At 44.6% G+C, this 21,302-nt stretch overlaps 1 protein-coding gene across 3 annotated transcripts in view; it reads right to left on the bottom strand.

Annotated features, from left to right (window-relative positions):
- Positions 1–21,302, bottom strand: part of WWP2 (WW domain containing E3 ubiquitin protein ligase 2) — a 146,127-nt gene that overhangs the window by 59,596 nt on the left and 65,229 nt on the right. For all 3 annotated transcript variants that reach the window (XM_069550244.1, XM_069550245.1, XM_069550246.1), the window contains exon 7: positions 866–993. In XM_069550244.1, coding sequence (XP_069406345.1) covers positions 866–993 — 128 coding nt within the window. The remainder of the gene's footprint in view (positions 1–865; positions 994–21,302) is intronic.

Raw genomic sequence — 21,302 nt, 5'->3', positions numbered from 1 at the left:
TGTCCTTGCCACACTTCTGCTACTACAAGCATCTTCAAAATTATTTGTGTCACTTTCTGATTTAAACACTTGCATTCCCCCACCTACAGTTTATCAAAGCAAATGGCCCAACTGCCCCAAATTAAGACAAACCACCAAATGACCAGAAATCACAAAAGATTTGACAATCCTCAAGATGTTTAGAAGAATAAACTTTTGGGGGATGGCTTTTCCCTTCTAAATTCAGCACTGTCCCAATGAGACAGAAGAAACGCGGCACAAAAATGGATTTGTTTTGAAACAGGTCCTTCTCTTCCCACTTATGGGGAAGCAGGATCAAGTGCAGAGAAGTTCGGTGTGGATGTGGAAGGACTCTCCTCTCTCAAATGGGACAAATACTCTCAATGGAACAGCCACAGGAGGCCCCCTGGTGGCACCAGGGCTTTGCCCCAGTTCAGCATCCCAACCCACTCAACAGCACCACCATCTTCTCTAAACCAGCTCTTAACAATAATACTTAGCCTTCTTTCTCCTTAGTCTGATCATTTCCATAAATTAGGGAAATGAAAAAAAAAAGTGTCACTTAAAAAAAATATCCCCACTCAAGAAATCCAAGGTTGATAAGAAATTAATTTAAAAATTAATGCTTTTTATTTCTGTGCCAAGGAAGGTTTGAGAACAGTGCAGTCATGTGGAGAATGACCTTGGCTGTACAGACTATGCCAGAGAGAAAGGAAGATGGATCATGGAAAGAATGATGAATTCAAATTCCACCTTAGTTTGGAAGTCTTCTCTCACCCACCCGGCATTCTGACACGGCAGGCAGAGTCCCGGCTCCACGTGAGCACAGCTTTAGTCTGGGCTGGTGCTCTGCGCTGTCACTCACCTGTGCCATTGGCCAAGCCACTGTGGCTCGGGTTCTTGACGGGCTGGTGGTGCCGGCTGCTAGTACCGGGGCTCTGCTCTCCGGCTGCTGTGGCTGGTCTGGCTGAACCACTTGAATGTCTGTGCGTCCTGCAGGTTCAAAATATAAAACAGACAGACATAAGTTACCATGAAGAAGAGTGAGCTGTGCCCCCACCTAAGTCACCGTATTCCCTCTCTCACTATTTATGGGAAATAAGCCCTCTAATAGTCCTTCTGGTCTTTGACTCGACAGAAGCTAGCCCCAAACGGAGAAACCCAGGTAAGCTTCCTTCTTGGTAAAAAGTACAGAAGGTAACTTTGGGTAAATTTTTCCACTTGAAGTAAACAAATCCAGAGTGAATTGCCCCTACATCTGAAATAACTGGCAAAATATCCTGTGACCATCACATTATTTTTATTGGGCTTGACCGTAGGAAGTAAACAAGAAAATCACTGGATGGGCTACAGACAACATATTTTTCCCATTAGCCAAAAAAGCAGCCCCAAACTTATCCAAATCCATTTGCTCTATAGCTAGCAACATGCCTGCCTTGGGAATAAATGTTAAGGGCATTAGACAGCTTCAACCAACGTGCATGTTGCCATGTTTTACCTACAAAAGGTGACTCAACAGTAACTATGCAAGTAAATGAGGAACAATGCAGAGAGGGATCTGTACAGGAAAAGTGGTGGAATTCAGCAACAGAGACCGTCTGACATCTTCAGAGAACGCAAGGCAACAGGCAGTATGTGTTTCCACAGTCTTGTCACAGCTTGACTTCCTTCCCTCAATGAAAATAACTGAGGTTCCCTGCCCTTGGGTTTCCGTTTCGTCAAAGGGAGATTATTCTATTACTCCATCACTACATACAGTGAGAGGATTTCTATACTACCCAGGGAAGAAAAGATCACCCCTGTCCAGGCAGAGAGAGGTCCAGGAACAATTTATAACCACAGGACAAGGGGCAGTGAGAATACCACCTACAATAAGTGTGGAAGCAAGGACAATGCTGAAGCTGAAGCTCCAATACATTGGCCATCTGATGGGAAGAACTGATTCACTGGAAAAGGCCCTGATGCTGGGAAAGACTGAAGGCAGGAGAAGGGGACAACAGAGAATGAGACAGTTGGATGGCACCACCGACTCGACGGACATGAGTCTGAACAGGCTCCAGGAGTTGATGATGAACAGGGAAGCCTGGCATGCTACAGTTCACAGGGTTGCAAATAGTCGGAAACAACTGAATGACTGAACTGAACTGAAGGACAAAGGAAGTATTTAATATGCACTGGGCTAGAATATTGGAGAAGGCAATGGCACCCCACTCCAGTACTCTTGCCTGGAAAATCCCATGGACAGAGGAGCCTGGTAGGCTACAGCCCATGGGGTCGCACAGAGTCGGACACGACTGAGCGACTTCACTTTCACTTTTCACTTTCATGCATTGGAGAAGGAAATGGAACCCACTCCAGTGTTCTTGCCTGGAGAATCCCCGGGACAGGGGAGCCTGGTGGGCTGCCGTCTATGGGGTCACACAGAGTTGGACACGACTGAAGCAACTTAGCAGGGCTAGAATATCAGGTTCCAGGTACTTGCGGCGTGCTATGCATTTTGCACATATTATCTCATTTAACACGGCAACCCTAGAGGTCGCCGACTATTATGATGTCCATTTTACAAGTGAGAAAATAGACACCGAGAAAGTGAGCAATGGAGCAGAGATTTGACTCTAGGTACTCTAAGATCAAGAGTTCACGCTCCCTGGTTGGAGGCTGGGGTGGGGGTGGGGGGAAGCCTGGACTTAAGTTGAATCCCTTTCAGGCTATTCATGGGTCACTCGGCCAAAGGTGAGATGAAGACCTTGAGCAGAAAGCTCCCCCATGGGAAGGCTCCACACCCACCAGAACACCTCTGCTGGTGAGACTTTCTGGTCCAGGATGTTGGGGAAAATCTTGCAGCACAACAAACTCAGAGATTCTCAGGGGAAGGAAGCAGCCCCATGACTACCTTCTCCAACACAGTGGGTACACACCCAAATGTTTACAGTGACTGTCTTTGGATGCTGGGAATATGGATGGTTCCTTTTGTGCTTTCCTAGGTTTTTCTGATTTTCTTCATTAAACTTGCCTCCTTTTGAGGGAGGAAGAAACACAATTATTTAAAAAGAAAAAGTTCTTCTTAGGCCAAAACTACAAAAAAAAAAAAAAAAGAAGAAGAAGAAGAAGAAAGCAACCTAGCAAACCCTGGAGTCCTTGGTACCTAAGACTGCGTGGCAGTTAAAAATGGACAGGAGAGCACAACTGAGCTATGGAAATAAAGATTTAATTTGGACTGTTTTTCCATCTTATTTTTCCCTGAGCTAATTTTATAAATCAAAGCTGTCAACCACACCTCAGTCAAGAAAAATATTTCAGAGTCCCCACTCCATGGGAAGGAATATTAGCATTGAGCATTTTGCCACAAGTCCTCATCGAAAGCAGGAGTGCAGACTAGTTCCAGAGAGGAAGATGGTCGTTAGCTGCTGGTGAATGTGTGTGTATGTGTTGAGGGCTGAGAGCTTGAGAGAGATCAAATTGGTTAACAGAAGGTTTATTTCAGCCAAGAATCCCCTTAAAAGGACAAAAGGAAAAAGCCTCTGTGATTGGGTGCTCAGAGCCCACAGCAGAGGGCTGGACCCTGAGACACGGGCTCTGACAGGCCTGTGACTTCTTCCAGACCCCTGGGCTCCTTGACTCTGCAAGGCGGCTGGGCATGACAACAGGGTGGGTCCTGTTACTCTCCTGGCCCCTCCCTCCCTTCCCTGAAAGGGCGTGTGGTCAGAGTTGAGAGAGAACACTTTCAAAAAGGTTCAGCCACTAATGACAGCAGCACAGCCGGAATGACAGGCTGGAGTGGCGCTGGGGTCAGCCCAGAACCAGGGGCAGCTGGGACCGCTTTTTGTGAACTGCCACCTCCCTGCCCATGGCCCATGGCCACCTCGCTACCCGCTCACCGCACACACACACACGCGCGCGCGCACACACACACAGACACGCGCACACACACGGCCACCCCACTACCCGCCCACCATACACACACAAACATGCATACACACAGACACACACACACACGGCCACCCCACTACCCAACCACCATACATACACGCACACATACACATAGACACACACACACACACCCTTCCCCCAAACACACACCCTTACACACACATACACACTTCCCCCAGATTCTTCCCTTGCCTTAAATCTGGAGCTTCTACTTTTCCCCTCTTGAATTATCTTTAAAATAAGACTCTTAGAAAGATGAGAAGGCCTGAACATTTGAGGAAAATCTTCTTCAGCAGCTGCTTCTTTGGGAGGACCCAGTTCAGCTCAGTTGCTCAGTCGGGTCTGACTCTGTGACCGCGTGGACTGCAGCACACCAGACTTCCCTATCCATCATCAACTCCTGGAGCCTGCTCAAACTCATGTGAAGACTCACTCAACCCTTAAAAGATGGGACTGTGTCGTGATTAAAAAGCTGGCCCAAATGCTGAAACCACGCACCATAAGCCAAAATAGTACCAGGACGCAAGTGGGGTGATGGGTGGAGATGAGCTGGGCTCCACCACAGGCAGCCTGGCTACGGCTCTGCCAATGACTTCAACCTTGGCCTGATGCCTCTGCCATTTTGGGGGCAGGAGGGAACAGCTATGCAGACCCTGGGGTAGTCAAAAGGCGGCGGAATAGCAAAACTCCACAAATGGTTTTGAGTCCTCTAGTTACCAAGATTCAGCTCTCACTAGAGTATATGTGCTTTCTCAGAATGCTGGTGTGAACTTACCTAAGTTCGTCTCTCAGGTCAGAAACTAAGGCCTCCCTAAGGAATACCAGTCAAGGTCTGGGTCCTGGGATTATCTCCATGTTCCAGAAAACGATCTGATGCAAGTGAGGCCCCCAGGAGAGGGCTCTTGGCTGTCCCTTGCCATTCAAGCTTTGACATTCAGTGTTGGCCTCGGTCCTCAGTTAACCCTGAGAGCCACAGCCTCAAATGCTGTGAGATATTTGGCACTGTCCTTCATGAAAGCCAGTAACTTGAACTCAATCATTATTTTCTGACCTATTAGGCCATGTTCTAGAGCTAGCAACAAAATAAAAAGAGTTCCTGACCTCAAGGATCTACATGCTAGGGGAAATGCAGTGATCGATAATTCTGCTCAGACACAAACTTGCATCACTCCCTATGAAGCTGGTGTGTGGGAGTCACTGGCTAGTGAGTGAGCCTGAAGGTAACTTAGCTCTATCAACCAGTGCAGCTTTGTTGATCATCATCACATATGCAATAGTTTATGTGGCGCATAAACAGAACTTCGTTTAAAAAAAAAAAGCAGCCTTACTATCGGTAATGTCAGTTAAAACAAAACGAAGAGTCAAAAGAAGTAATAGCTCACGAGATAGAAAAAGAAAAGTTTCTGCTAAGTTAAAAAATGAAATTCAAAATTTGGTGGTGGCTCAGAACTTGGGATTGGTAAGTCTACCATATCCCTTGCGAGGAAATGGATTTAAAAAGCACATCATTAAAATTCAAAACTTCTGCCCTTTCAAAAACACTATCAGGAAAATGAAAAGCCAATCCCTAAACTGGGAAAAATTATTTGTAAAATATGTATCTGATAAAGAATTTCTATCGAGAATATATAAGGAAACTTTCAAAACTCAATAATAAAAAGAATAAACCAATAAAACTAACCAAAAAGTTTTAAAAGAAAAGATCTACAAACAGCAAATAAGCACAGGAGAAACGCTCGCCATCAAGTCATTAGGAAAATGCAAATTAAAACCACAGTGAGATACCATCACACAACTATACGAACAGACAAAGTAAAAACAAACAAAAAAGCCTGACACACACACACAAAAACAAAACAAAAGAACCTGACAGTAAACAGTGTTAGTAAGAACACAAAGCACCCAGGTCTCTCAAACACTGCTGAAGGGAATGCAATGTGGTACTATCATTTTGCAAAAAAGTTTGGCGGTTTCTTATAAACATGCACTTAGTGTACCAACCAGCAATCCTAGGCCTAGGTATTTATACAAGAGAAAAGAAAACATGTTTATACAAAACTTGTAGGCAAACTATTTTGGGTGACTGTTCATAATTTGCAAAACCATAAACAACCCAAATCCGTGAATGAACAGATCGAATGTGGTACATCCACACAGTGAAACACTACTCAGCAAACAAAAGGAATGAACTACTGATGATGAAGCAACATGGATGAATCACAAATGAATTATGTGAAGCAGAAGGGGACAGATACAGAAGGCTACAGAGTGTATCATTCCATTTTTATGACATTTAAGAAAAGGTAAAACTGCAGGGACAGGAAACAGTATCTGCCAGTAGCTGGAGAAAGAGGTAGAGGCTGACTGCAAAGGGGCAAGAGGGAACTTTGGGGGGAAATGAAACATTCTGTATCTTGATTTTCGGTGGTGGTTACCAGACCATATGGGCTTCCAGGTAGTACAGTGATAAAGAATCCACCTGCCAATGCAGGAGATGGTTTCGATCCCTGGTTGAGGAAGATCTCCTGGAGAAGGAAATGGCAACCCACTCCAGTATTCTTGCCTGAAAATCCCATGGAGAGAGGAGCCTAGAGGGCTACCATTCATGGGGTAAAGAAGAGTTTCAGGCACAGCTGAGTGACTGAGGACACACCAGACTCTATACTTCCATCAAAACCCACAGAACTGTACACTGCATAGGGTTTACGTTACTGTATGCAAATTATACCTCCACAGACCTATCTTCATTTTAAAAAGCAATTTGTGTGTTTTAGTCACTGCAAAAACAACTCATCACATGAGGAAAATTCTTAAAGTAATCAAAAAGTTTTAAAAGAAAACCTAAGTATGGTATGAGGATATGTGTGTGTTAGTCACTCAGTCACGTTCAACTCTTTGTGATCCCATGGACTGTAGCCCGCCAAGCTCCTCTGTCCATGGGATTTTCTGTGCAAGAATACTGGAGTGAGTTGTCATATCATTTCCTTCCCTAGGGGATCTGCCCCCCAAAAAAACACCCAGAAAACAAGAACCTTGAAGGGAATATGATTCAGGCAATACTCAGAACTCTACAAACACTCTGTATTAATAAATACAGGGATTCTTCAATGCCCGAGGACACATCTCTTGCAAATGTCAAGAATTCATGGCTGACCGGATACTGGGTGCCAAGCATATTTTTCTATCTTGGTAAAAGAGGCCCAGAATATAAAGGGAAGTTCTTTGACCTCAGAATTCAAGCCCATTAGCTTGGCAAAAGAGAAGTTTCTGGGCAGAACCACTGATAGTGGGGTTTTTCCTCCCTTTAAATTTATTAAAGGAAAAAAAACAGACACAGAAGTTAAAATTGCCTAAATAACTTAAAACTGTTCTCACATCCCAATCCAGGGAATTGATTTTTGCCTAGATGACTAGAAGCAAGAGAGTGGCCGTCCTGCCCCTCTTCCAAGTCCTCTTAACTGGGCATTGTCTTTTAATAGCAGCATGGAAACAAAATGAGTGAGGCTGGGCCTGTTTCCAGTAAAAGACTCAGGAAAAAAAAAAACAGTCACTTAAAATAGAATCATGGAGGGAAAAATGGGAAGCAGTGATGGGAAAAGAAATGGTTTCCATCATTCAGAGAGGCGTCACTAAGCAAACCTGCTCCCACCTACATGCAGCCTCCTCAATTCTTCCTGTTCATTCAAATGTGGACAAGGGAGGGGGGGGATGGGAGGGGGTAAAAGGGGGAGGTGAAAAGGGAAAGGCGCAATTAAGAGTTAAAATGGGACTGCTGGAATCATTCTGAGGGTAATTTACGGCTCCATTCCACACCCTACCTCTGGCTGTCAGCCTCAGAAATGACAGGAAAGGTAAAAATAAAACAACTGCCAAGTCCATTCTACATGACAGAAAGACAAGTGATTTACTTCTGCACAATCTGGAGAACAGAGAGACATTCTCAACGGTGGCAGCTTTCTGAGACTGAAAAATTCACTTTAAGAGAGACTATATACTACATTTTGATTCATCTCATTCCAGGTTTTATGTTGGGCTTCTAGCGGAAGCGGTCAGTGTCTCATTCCACCCCACCCCCACTTGTGGCAGCAGGGAATGACCTGGGGTTCCCTGAACACAGAAGCCCCTCACTTATTTGTCCCATGTCCTGAGATGGTACAAGGGCACAGGACGCTCCAGCAGCTCAGGAGACTGTCAACCTCCACTGATACACAGCAGGAAGCTGCAGGGGGCCGACCCTGAACACGGGGCTCCAACTTCTGCTATAGGTGGACCAGAAAAGGCTCTTCCACCTTCTTCCCCCTGGCATCACCTCTTGCTTGAACCTGGCCTATCATAGAACATCCCTGAGCTACAGCCACAGACCTGAAAGGACCACACGGTACCAGAATGACAGTGCCCAGGACGCTATTTCTAAGTGTTCTGACACAACAAATCACAAAGGCAGGGATTAAGCAGGAAGGAGGCACACTCCTTAAAGAATATGTTCATCAGACGTTCCTCCAAACCTCCCTCTAAACTCCTCCCAAGGGAAATCTGGAGCTTTTGCTGATCGACTCGCTGGCATCCTCTTCTCTGGACTCTTCGCCCAGCTGGCTCCTCATTCAAATCCTGGTCTAAATGTCCCTCACCTCCCAGGCTGCACTAAACTCCCTGACTTCTCTGGCATAGCATTCTATCCTTTTCCTTAATGGCATTTTTTTTTTAACTTTTTATTTTGTATTGGGGTATAACCGACTAACAATGTTGTGACAGTTTCAGGTGAACAGCTGAAGGGACTCAGCCTTTCTATTTGTAATTTATGTTTGTTTATCTGTTTAATGTCTAACTTCAACAAGGCCCATGAAGGTGGAAGCCATGTCTGTTTAGGTATAACTTTATATAACCAGCACCTAGCATCTGCTTGGCCTCACAGTAGGCACAAAGAAACATTTGCTGAATGAATAAAAGACGCAACCTCTCAAGTACAAAAGCACTCTTGGGCCTGTAACCTCTAATATTTCCCATGTTCCTGGCAATCCAGTCACTCCTCACCTCCCTGTCTCCAACCACCTCTTTAAAGAATGGAATCTATGCCAAGAGACGGAATCCACAAGGTAGTAGGTATTGAGAAGTGTCAGAGCTAGTGTCTTCCAAAAAGGTTAGCCCTCAACATCACGTAAGAACATTCTCTAGTCTGCAAACCAAGGTCTACAAATAAAAATCGTATCATTACACTTTTTTGTGTGCCACATATACTAAAACTGCAAGACAGTCTCCAGATCCAACCAAATTTTATTTATCATGGTTTTGTTGTTGTTGTTGTTCTAGCTATAGTTTTCAAGCATTCTCCAACAGGTAAAGACTAGGCAAGCGATTGAACATGGGAATTAAGAGATACCTTCTATGGTAGGAATATTTTCTAAAATGCCCCTTCTCCCAAAGACACCCCACCTCAATGCATAAAACCAGGGACTGTGATGACATATCACACAGCCTGAATTTCTGCTGAGCACGTGGCCTTACTCAAGTTGGAGGTCTTAAAGAGAGATGGCAATGCCCTGTGGAATCAGTGCTCATCTCACAGGGGTGCCATTTCTGTGATCCAAATATCCTTCATGAGACACACACTCTTGACATTTCAATCATCAGTTGGGGATGTGAATAGTTATCTATATGTGGGACATCACTGTTCTCAGAGGGTCAGTAAGTAACACTCTCTCCTGGTAGAGTTCAGGAACATGGACATTACTACACATGCTTTTTCCAAATAAGACGTATTTATGTGTCAGCTTATCTCTGATTCCAGTGCTAACCATCGAAGTTGTAAGGACTTGAAAAGAACAATCCAAGAAAAAAGTTCAAAGTGGAAGTATCAATCATGAAGAATAAATAAAACAGGAGGAGCAGAGACTTCCCTGGTGGTCCGGAGGTTGGGACTCCATGCTTCTACTGCAGGGTGCGTGGGCTGGAGCACTGGTTGGAGAACCAGGATCCTGCATGCCGCAGCCAGAAAAAAAAAAACGGGGAATCCACCACCCTCTTGGCGGTCTCGCTAAGCTTTAGAAAGACAAGGCTGTCCTGATAAAAAGTCTCCCCTGTACCCTGTGCCCCTGAAACCATCACTTCTCAGGGAGTCGAGGTGCCAAGGAATGTAAACTGGTAGCAAGACCCACCCTGAAGTCCTGGCAAGTGAGAAGCAGGAACACAAGACTCTTTCAACTCAACAAGGATTCACTGAGCGGCTGCTACGTGCAGCCGAGCACTATTCCGGGCCCTGGTGGGGACACAAAGATGCATAAGGCCCAGATGAGTTTGGCTGAGAACTCCCCCTGTACCCCTCCCCACCTTCAAAACAAGAGTGCTATAGATGGGAGAGAAAAAAACCAACTCCTCAGGAGTCCCCATTTCATCATTCTTCTCTACATGTAAAGCAAAACTGTAGGGTGTGATTTCAAATAAAGGTTTTGCTTACCTTTTTTAAAGGGAAAAACTTTAAAGAGAAAGAACAAAACCAACCATAGTTCTTCATCTCCCCTTCTCCTTCACCAAACAGTAGTGATCCACACCATCTCCCACTCTAGGCTTTCACTAATCTCATGTTAAAAATTGTTGTCAATTTCTCATTTGAAAGTTGTACCTTCAAAGGCCATTTATGAACATACAAAATAGACCCGACACATAGACGTGCCATGAAAGTCCAAGAGAAGTCCCAGTCCAAACAGAAAATCTTCAGACAGGGAGCCAGGGAAGAAATTCTTGTTCTCTCTACGCTGTTAGGTGCAGAATTTCACACTCCATTATCAAATAATCCGTGAGCCAAAGATACCTTCAACTCATAAAGACAAAGAAAAGGCAGGCCAAACACAGGCTTAGAGTGGCTAGTTAGCTTAGCAAAGAGAGACAAAGAAAGCAGAACAGACAGCACTTAAAAGGCAAGAGGATGAAAAGACATCATCAATCACAGAAACAAATGGACCAGCCATGACAGTTTAAAGATACAAGGTATTATACTGGTTTGGGTTTGTTTTTCAATCTTTTTTTTTTAACTGAAGTATTGCTGACATACAAACTGTATTAGTTTCAGGTATACAACATAAGTCATCCGACATTTATATACATTCTGAACCGATGTATATAAAGTCTAGGAATCATCTGCCACCAAAGTGAACACAAAATTATTGCCCATATTCCCCACACTGTACATTATATTCTCATGACTTATTTATTCTATAACCAGAAGTCTACATCTCTTAGTGCCCTTCATCTAGTTCTTCCAACTTGCCACCCTCCTTATACGGTTTGTTAAAAATCCAGTTCAATGATGTTTCGAGCAACACTATCTAATATATAAGCACCAAAAATGTGGAAACTAAATGGATGCAGAAAATATGACAAGAAAATACAAAACAAAAGGAAGCTGGGGAAGTTATGCAAATACCAAACTAAACAAACTTTTTAAATGATTTTTAAAACTCAGGCATAATTTACATATAGTAAAATTCACTCCCTTTCAAGGATAGAGTTAAATGACTTTTACCAGCATATACAACCGTGTTATCATCACCATGATCAAGATATAAAATACTTACACTGCCCCCCAAAATTTCTTGGTGCCCTTGGTAGTCAATCCTTCCCCTCAATTTCCAGCAATTGCTAACAGGATTTCTGTCCCAATCATTTTGCCTCTTCCACAAAGTTATATAAATGGAATCACAGAGAATGTAGCCTTTTGTGTCTGGCTTTTTTTTAATTTACCATCTTAATCATTTTATTTTACTTATTTATTTACTTTTGACCCCACCACCTGGCTTGCAGGATCTTAGTTCCCCAACCAGGAATTGACCCTGGCCCCAGGCAGTGAGGCTTCCCTGATACCTCAGTTGGTAAAGAATCCACCTGCAATGCAGGAGACCCCAGTTAATTTCTGGGTCGGGAAGATCCCTTGGAGAAGGGAAAGGCTATCCACTCCAGTATTCTGGGCTGGAGAATTCCGTGGACCGTATAGTCCGTGGGGTCGCAAAGAGTCAGACACGACTGAGCGACTTTCACTTTCTCTTTCACTTTCCAGGTAGTGAGAGCGTGGACTCCTAACCACTGGACTGCCAAGGAAGTCTTTTATATATCTGGCTTCTTGCATTTAGCATAATTCTTTTGAGAGTCATCCATGTTGTTTAACGCTGTTCCTTTTTATTGCCCAGAACAAATAAAATTTTAACGATGCTAGAAAAAGAGAGGATCACAAGATAAAAATTTCAATTTACCCATAAGACATATTTCAAACTTGTATAGTGGGTCCAAGAATAAAACCTTTAGATACACAAAGCAGAAATTCTTGGATACAACCTGGCCCCACCTATTAACTGCCATCACCTCCTATTTTCCCATCATTCCCTCCACTCCAGCCAGACTGGCCTCCTTCAACTCCAAAGGCCCACTCCCAGCTGAGTTCCTTGGCAAGAGCCACTCCTCTGCCCAAAGCCTTCCCTGACGAGAGAGCCTCATGGAGAAATCCCTCACCTTCTTCAAGGCTTTGCTTATAGGTCTCCTTCTTAACCATACCTCTCTCAACTACATTATTTCATAGTGCATCCTGTTGCTTTGTAACAAGTCCACAAGATCAAACCTGCAGACAAGGTCAGCTGGGCCTTTGCGGCTGTAATTTTGGCAGAATGGTAGGGGGCAGATGCCAGAATGAAGTGAACTAACACATAAATAGGAATAAGGATAGGAGACTCAGAATATTGAGACTAGTATTTTCGCTATATTTTCAATAGGTATGGGTACATAACAACTCCAGGAAATCCTGTGATGTGTTCTGCGCTTTCGTTCTGTAACTATTTTTACCTAATGCAAAGTGAAAAACCTAAATATAGAATTGTTCCAGTGTATAAAAAAAGTCGTTCTATTTAGGTTATTGAGTATGCCATCATAAAGGCAGTCGCTAAACCAAACCCTAAATCTCCACTTCCACAGACCTTGGCGCTTTCGAAAGGAGCCAAGCAGGGCCAACAGACTCCTAAAGGAAACGTCTAACCTCATCACACCAAACCACAGCCACAGACACCATGGCTTCAGCAGTCCTTTTCCCCGCCATCCACATCTGTCCAAAGCATTTCCAGTCAGTTCTGTTCCGATCTCTGATCATCACATGCCCAAACTGCGCTAGTTCCTGTGACTCAAGTCTTTTCTCTGAGATCCATACTATTTACTGACTTCTCTCTAAACATTTTCCCTTCTGTCGTCTTTTTCTTTTTTTTTAATTATTTATTTATCTGGGTACTCCAGGTCTTAGTTGCAGAATGCAGGTTCTAGTTCCCTGATCAGACTACTGCATTGAGAGTGTGGACTCTTAGCCATAGGACTACCAGGGAAGTCCCAACTCTTGCCCTTTCAATTACAGTTTCCTAGGACTGAGAAGTCCTAGAATCCAGATACAGGTCTCGTTAAAGTAGAAATTTCACCCCTGCCCCCTAAATCATGGAGACCCTTATACTGGTACCACTGTTCAATGTCAGGAATACACTTTGTGGTCCTCTGCATCTCCTAGGTTTGGCTTGCGTTCTCCTCCTATGGATACACTTTGAGAGGAATGACTCTGCCCCAGAGTCACTCAGTACCACTGTTCCACAGAGCCTGCTAAGCACTAATCACGACCACTATGGGGGAAGTCATTTTAAAGTGACAGCTTCAGACTTCCCTGGTGGTCCAGTCACTAAGACTCCACACTCCCAATGCAAGGGCCCCAGATCTGAGCCCTGGTCCAGGAGCTAGATCCCACATGCTGCAACCAAGTGTTTGCATGCTGCAATGGAGTCACCACCTGCCGCTAGTCCTCCACTCCTCTCTCTCCAGTTCCCACAGCAATCCTCCTGATCCCTAGGTCCTAGGGACCTGAATCTAGGAATCCTCTAGGACCCTGAGTCTAGCCTTGACCTCCACTGTGTCAAGACATTCCTACCTTCTTCTGCCTTCTCCTGTGTCCCTTCTCCTACCCCTTCACTCCAGGGGCTAGCAGACTCTCTGACAACAAGGCAGCTAGGTTCTGGAAGCAGTTTGTTGTTTTAGTTGCTAAGTCATGTCCAACTCTTTTGCAACCCCACAGACTGTAGCCCACCAGGCTCCTCTGTCCATGGGATTTCCCAGGCAGGAATACTGGAGTGGGTTGCTATTTCCTTCTACAGGAGATCTTCCCAACCCAGGGACCGAACCTGTGTTTCCTGCATTAGCAGGCGGGTTATTTACCACTAGTGTCACCTGGGAAGCCCAAATGAATGAGTATGTGCTGTATTCAAATAAAATTTTATTTACAAAAAGGAGTGGTCAAGAGGATAAGAATACAAGACTCAGACTGGAAGAAAATATTTGTAAAAACATACCTTGATAAAAGACTGTTATCCAAAATATACAAAGAACTCTTAAAACTCAACAAGGAAAGGAAAAACCTGATTTTAAAAATGGGTAAAAGGCCTAAACAAACACCTCACCAAAAAGATATATAGATGGCAAATGAGTATATGAAAAGGTGCTCTACATCGTATGTCATTAGGGAAATGCAAATGAGACTCCACGACATGCCTATTAGAAAGGCCAAAATCTAGAACACTGACAATACCAAACGCTGGTGAGGACGTGGAGCAACAGGAACTCTCATCTGTTGCTGGTGGGGATATAAATGGTATAGCCATTTTGGAAGACAACTTGGCAATTTGTTACAAAACTAAAAGTACTCTTTTGCTCTTACCATACAATCTAGCAATTGCTCTCCTTTGTATTTATCCAAAGGAGTTGAAAACATGTCCACATAAAAATTTGCACAGGGCTGTCTACAGTAGCTTTGTTCAAAATTGTCAAAACTCGGAAGCAACCAAGATGACCCTCAGTATGTGAATGGATAAATAAACTGTGGTATGTCCAGAATATGAAATATTATTTCAGTCAATTCAGTTCAGTCGCTCAGTCGTGTCCAACTCTTTGCAATCCCGTGAACTGCATGCGGCATGCCAGGCCTCCTTGTCCATCACCAACTTCTGGAGTTTACTCAAACTCATGTCGATCGAGTCAGTGATACCATCCAACCTCTCATCCTCTGCCGTCTCCTTCTCCTCCCACCTTCAATCTTTCCCAGCATCAGGGTCTTTTCAAATGAGTCAGTTCTTCACATCAGGTAGCCAAAGTATTGCAGTTTCAGCTTCAGCATCAGTCCTTCCAATGAATATTCAGGACTGATTTCCTTTAGGATGGACTGGTTGGATCTCCTTGCAAGAGTTCAAGGGACTCTCAAGAGTCTTCTCCAACACCACAGTTCAAAAGCATCAATTCTTCCGCACTCAGCTTTCTTTATAGTCCAATTCTCACATCCATACATGACTACTGGAAAAATCAAAGCTTTGACTACATGGACCTTTGCTGGCAAAATAATGTCTCTGCTTTTTAATATGCTATCTAGGTTGTTCATAACTTTTTTCCAAGGAGCAAGCATCTTTTAATTTCATGGCAGCAGTCACCATCTGCAGTGATTTTGGAGCCCCAAACAATAAAGTTTGTCACTGTTTCCATTGTTTCCCCATCTATTTACCATGAAGTGATGGGACCAGAAATATTATTTAGTTCTAAAAAACAAATGAGCTATCAAACCATGAAGAGACACAGAGGAATCTCAGATGCATACTACTAAGTGAAGGGCTACAATCTGAGCTACAAATTTTATGATTTCAGTTAGATGACATTCTAGAAAAGGCAAAACTATATAGACAGTAAAAAGATCAATGGTTAACAGAATACAGGAGATCTTTAGAGCACTGAAACTATTTTGTATAATGCTATAATGGTGGATGCATGTCACTATACATGTGTCAAAATCATAAAGTACACAACACCAAGAGTGAACCCTAATATACACTATGGACACTGGGAGACAAAGTCTCTCATTATCATTTGGGATGATGATATGTCAATGTAGGTTCAACGATTGTTGAACACAAACCACTCTAGTGTGGGATGCTGATGGCACGCTCTCCACTGCAGGAGGCTGTGTGTGTGTGGTAGGTAGGAAATCTCTGTACTTGCTGCTCAGTGTTGCTGTGAACCAAACATTGCTCTAAACAAACAAACAAGTGGCAGCCTGGATTTGACCTGCAGACCATGGCTGGCTTCAGCTATCATCCTGAATATCTTGTGTCAACATTACCAAATGACTAATATGTCCAAATGTGCCAAGTTCTCTTGTTCTCAATTGCCTTTGCCGACGCTGTTCCCTCAGCCTGAGTGACTTCCCTTTCCCCCACTTCACTGGTCTGCAAACGCCTTCAAAATACAGATCAAGCGTGTGAAGTCTTCCCCTATTATCCCCTGGTGGATTTAGGTAAACTTTCCACTAGCTTCGCTCACCACCACTATGGGGTCCCTCGGACTACATTGGAACTGGCAACTCTGTCTCCCACCAGATGCCAGTCCTCAACGTCAAGGGCCATGACTTTTTATCTTTTTATCTACAACCCAGCTCACAGCCTGGCATTCATGTTTGTGGAGCAAATACTGCCTCCAACAAAAACTGCCTCCAATAAAGACCAGTGAGATAAAACAAATCTGAAGAAACAAACATTCAATAGGGAATTCCCTGCTGGTCTAGTGGTTAAGACTCTGTGCTTCCACTGCCATAAACCTGAGTTCCATCCTTGATCCCACAAGCCACGTGGCATAGCCAAAAAAAACAAAAACAAAACCCTAAAACAGAAAAAGTACAATAATGTATAATTTTAATCAGTGCAGAATTAATAAATTAACATATAAATAAATGTGTACTTCATCTCGATGATGACTATTCAATGTGCAGCTTTGGGAATGCAGGGTAGCTCTTGTCCATGGTGTCAACCCTATTCCTTACATACCATCTACTCAGAAGAGAGCCCTGCCAGCTCCTTCTGTGCAGGAACCGGGTCTCAGTTATTACTATACGAGTAAACAAATTACTCATATTCCTTTTCTTGCTCCTATGTCTTCCCCAGCAAATGTAATGAGCCTACAGCTAGATTTTAAGTAGAAGTTATTGGGCAGAAGACCTGAATGGAGACCATAAAGACATTTGGATCAGTGACACGCTGACAGGGTGACATCGCCACATCACTGCAGGCTGAAGGGGCTTCCCTGGTGGTCAGTGGTTAGGAATCGGTGCTTTCACTGCTGGGGCCCCAGGTTCAGTCCCTGGGTGGGGAACTAACGTCCTCAAGCAGCACAGCATGGCCAGATCTAACTAACTGCAGTTCCGAATCAAGCACCGTTAGCCATCTCCGTGGCGGGACCGGCGGCAGTGGGCAGCAATGACAGAGAGCGGCCCCACGCCGGAGGCTCAGCTCCCACCTGCCTCTTGCTCCCATTAGCTTTGCTTCCCGGCCGTCGCTGGTCCCCCAGGGACTTCCAGCAGTGTTCCCAGCAGCCTCTCGCTCAGTGGAGTTCCTTTCTGGGCTAGGCTGTCTGCAGACACAGCTGATGAGCTATTTAGAGCTCACCAGAGACCTTGGGCCTTTCCATGTCTCTGAGATTAGGGCTTTTAAATCTCCAGAGGTCACTAATGCCAAGGCAAGGGAGTCAATAAATCTGATATGCTTTCATCAGAACAGGATAAAAAGAGAGGAGAGGAGGGTGGGTGAAAACTCTGTCATAGGAGGGTATGAACTCACATGTCAAAGAACTGTGTGGGAGCTTGTTAAAATGCAGATTCTGACCAACACGGTCCAATACTGATGGCTGATGGGGAACGGAGGCCTCCAGCCCTTCACACCAAACACACAAACATGCTCATGCACACTCGTGTACATTCACACATATTCTTACAATAAATATGTATATAGTATGTAATAAAGACAAATTAATCATTTAAGCCCCTATATCTTCTTAACCAAGATCTCTTTCACAGATTTCAGGCCTATAAGTGAAAACCTCTATGAACCCAAAATCAAATTCAACACATTCTCCCATTTGCTCATACCATTTCCCTGAAGGACGATGGAAAATCTATAGGGATTCTAGACAGAGGAGCTAGTTGTTCAAGCTGGAAGAAATCTTTTCTCTTTTTTTTTTTTAATTTTTTGTTTTGTTTTGGGGTATAGCCAATTAAGGATTGACAACGTTATGATAGTTTTGGAAGAACAGTGAAGGGAGTCAGCCATACGTATACATGTATCCATTCTTCCCCAAACTCCCCTCCCATCCAAGCTGCCACATAACATTCAACTGAGGTCCATATGCCATAGAGCAGATCCGTCTTGGTTATCCATTTTAAATATAGCAGTATGTCCACACCCATCCCAAACTCCCTCTCTCTCTCTTCCCTCCCACCTCCCCACTACCATAAGTTCATTCTCTAAGTCTGAATCTCTTTCTGTTCTGTAAGTTTATTCATATCATTTCTTTTTAGATTCTGCATATAAGAGATGTCAAAGGATATTCATCCTTTTCTGTCTGCAAGTCAGAAGGAATCTTAAATCTGTGCTTGGAGCAACAGCATAGTTCACAGACAGTCCTATGATGGTTTCACCCATCAGTTGACACCACCTTAACTCCCTGCTTTCATGTAATAGCCAAGGAGGAGGGGGTGAAATCACAGGTGATGAAGAATCAGCAAACCACAGAGGGATTCCGATGCTCTGGCTTTCCACCTTCAGTCTGGAATTTCCCAACTATTTCTCACCTGACGGTATCTCTGAAGAGGTCTGCCAGTACCATCAGGGATTCCCCTGCTGGGTTCTTTTTCCCTCCATGCTCACCCCACTGTTAGCTTCTCTAGTTACCACCGATAGCCCCTGAGCCACTGTACTGAACCCTTGGATGCTGGACAAGTCTCTCTGCAAACTTCCGCCCTCCTTCTCCTCAAGTGTCTTCCTCTCCACACACTCATCTCTTCTCTCTCAGAGCCTCCCATGGTGTGAAACTTCACATTCATTGCATATGTCATGAAGACTGCATGTGGAACGCAGACACCGTGCTTCTGGCAAGCCTCGTGCAAGGCAATGTGTGCACGACACCGGGCACACAGGAGATCTGCAGAACCTGAACTGACTTAGGCACGGTTCCCAAGTCAGCCCTCATTCCAGCAAAATAAAACAAACACTGGGGGATTATTGGAGGCTGTGGAAGGCCTTCCCAGTGCCAACTAGCACACACTCTCCCAGGGGGCTCCGCAACACTGAACAGGGAACACAGGCTGAGGACGCAGGCCGGGACAGTGCACGCACAGACAGAGCCCTGGGCACCCCACGCAACGGCCCCCACTCCACACACAAAACGGCACCAGACTGGCCCTCTCGGGCCACCAAGATTACTGCTATTCTGACACACGGTCTGGCAGTGGCCAGCTTTCACCTGGATCCTGTTCCCAAGGCCCAGATGACATTCTCCCACCTGATATCTCTAAGTGGTGGAAGCGCAGCCGCCAAGGCCAGCGTGGAGCATCGTCTTAGAATCACCAGCTCCACTGCTGTAAAGATGAACAGGGCGGAAGAGAAACGAGTACTCGTCATCCAGCCTGGAGAAACCCAAAGTTCTGAAACCTATCTGCCTCAGCGGTAGACAACAATCTCTGCTACCGAACACCATCCCTATTCAGCTTACCTAGATTGGTAGATGATAGTTTCTGTATTTTGAAATATATCATGCAGATGAAAGAATATATTAAATATTCAGTTAAAGAAAAAAAAACCCTGGGCTAAGAAATAGCATTCCAAGTACCCAGAAGCTTTCATTGTGCTCTTTCTTCATTAAACCCACCCACCAGTGACAACCATCCTCCTGAATTCGGGGTTAATGATTCCCTTCTGTTTTCTACAGTTTTACCGCCCACAAAGGTATCCATAAAAATATATATATATACACACATGGTTTCATTTTACATTTTTAAACTTTATATAAATGACATTATACTAAATTTTTTTTCTGTCATCTGCAGCTCTTGTTCAACATTATGTTTCTGAGATTCCAAGACATTGATATTAACTTTCTATTCCCCATTTTTTTGCTACCAGATAGCATTTCGTTGCAAGACTATACAACAGTGTGTGATATTACCTCTTTCTTTACTCAACCAGACCCACTGAGTGGATACTAAGGTGGTTGGTCTGCTAATAACTTTATGCCATGGGCGGTGACACCGTGCTGGCTTCCATGTGGCAGCCCAAATGGCAAAATAACTGAAGATGTTCTACCTGGTGACCTGTAACGAGTGGGAAAGATCCCACGAGGAGACGGCGCTATGAGGTCCTGTTCAGCAAGCACCTGGAAACGCTGCTGGATGAACTTGGGGAAATGAATCCTTAAGATGCAGTTCTTACACAGTTCCAGTTCTGTAGCTTTATAAAGCAGGGGCAGGATAGGAAAAGGCTGCTTTCACACTGCAATCTTCACCTTCATGGGCACATCAGAGCACCTTTGATCATGGAGAACAGCACCCAAGTCCAAGAAAAACCTACCCTTTCAGACGGCGAAAGCTAAATATTTAGTCTGGGAGGCGGCGGGCCGAAGCCCGTCATTCTCTCTGCCACAGGAAACCAAGGACAGCGGAGGATTGTCCCTGAGTCCTGAAGGTTTGATTCATCACCCTCCTAACTACAGACTCCTGGACAGGAATGCTTCATCATGCGTTACGTCCCAGGTTTGGGGGTAGGGAAGTGGGGCGTGAAAGACAGTTTCCAGATGCGAGCCCTGGCCACCTTTACTGCGCAATGCCTGTGCGCAAGGCCCTCAGGTGGTACTGTGTGTGAGTCACTCAATTATGTCTGACTCTTCCTGACCCCATGGACTATAACCCGCCAGGCTCCTCTGTCCATGGGATTCTCCAGCAAGAATGCTGGAGTGAGTAGACATTCCCTTCTCCAGGGGATCTTCCCAACCCAGGGGTTGAACACGGGTCTCCTGCATTACAGACAGGTTCTTTACCATCTGAGCCACCTAACTCATCCCAATTAATTCCTGCAGTGATCCCGTGAGGCAGGTGATACCCCCATTTTACACCTGAAAAGACTAAGAGGCTGAGAAGTTTGATGACTTGCCCAATAATGTGTAGCAAGTCAATGACAGGTCAGGATTCAGTCTCCATCTGCTGCCAGAGCCTCACACTCATCCAGTAGATCACCCTGCCACTCCCTGTGTGCACGGTGACTTCATAAAGGCCACACATCCAAGCGTTTGCCACCAAATGGCAGCGGGTTCCATGCGAACATACAATGAATACCTAGATGGCAGAGGCCTGTGAACATTCACAGACCACACATGGAAAATGTAGCAGCGGCCAGGCGGACAGAGGAGGCTCCCAAATGGCTTCAGTTACCTATAAGCACTCTGTCCACTGACAATTAACTACCAGTGAATGTCCACTGTGTGTTGTGGGCAAAGTTGCGACTGAT

This window comes from Ovis canadensis, chromosome 14, assembly GCF_042477335.2.
Source record: "Ovis canadensis isolate MfBH-ARS-UI-01 breed Bighorn chromosome 14, ARS-UI_OviCan_v2, whole genome shotgun sequence".
NCBI classification, from domain to species: domain Eukaryota; kingdom Metazoa; phylum Chordata; class Mammalia; order Artiodactyla; family Bovidae; genus Ovis; species Ovis canadensis.
Note: the sequence above shows the minus strand (reverse complement) of the source record. Positions and strands in the feature narration are given on the sequence as shown.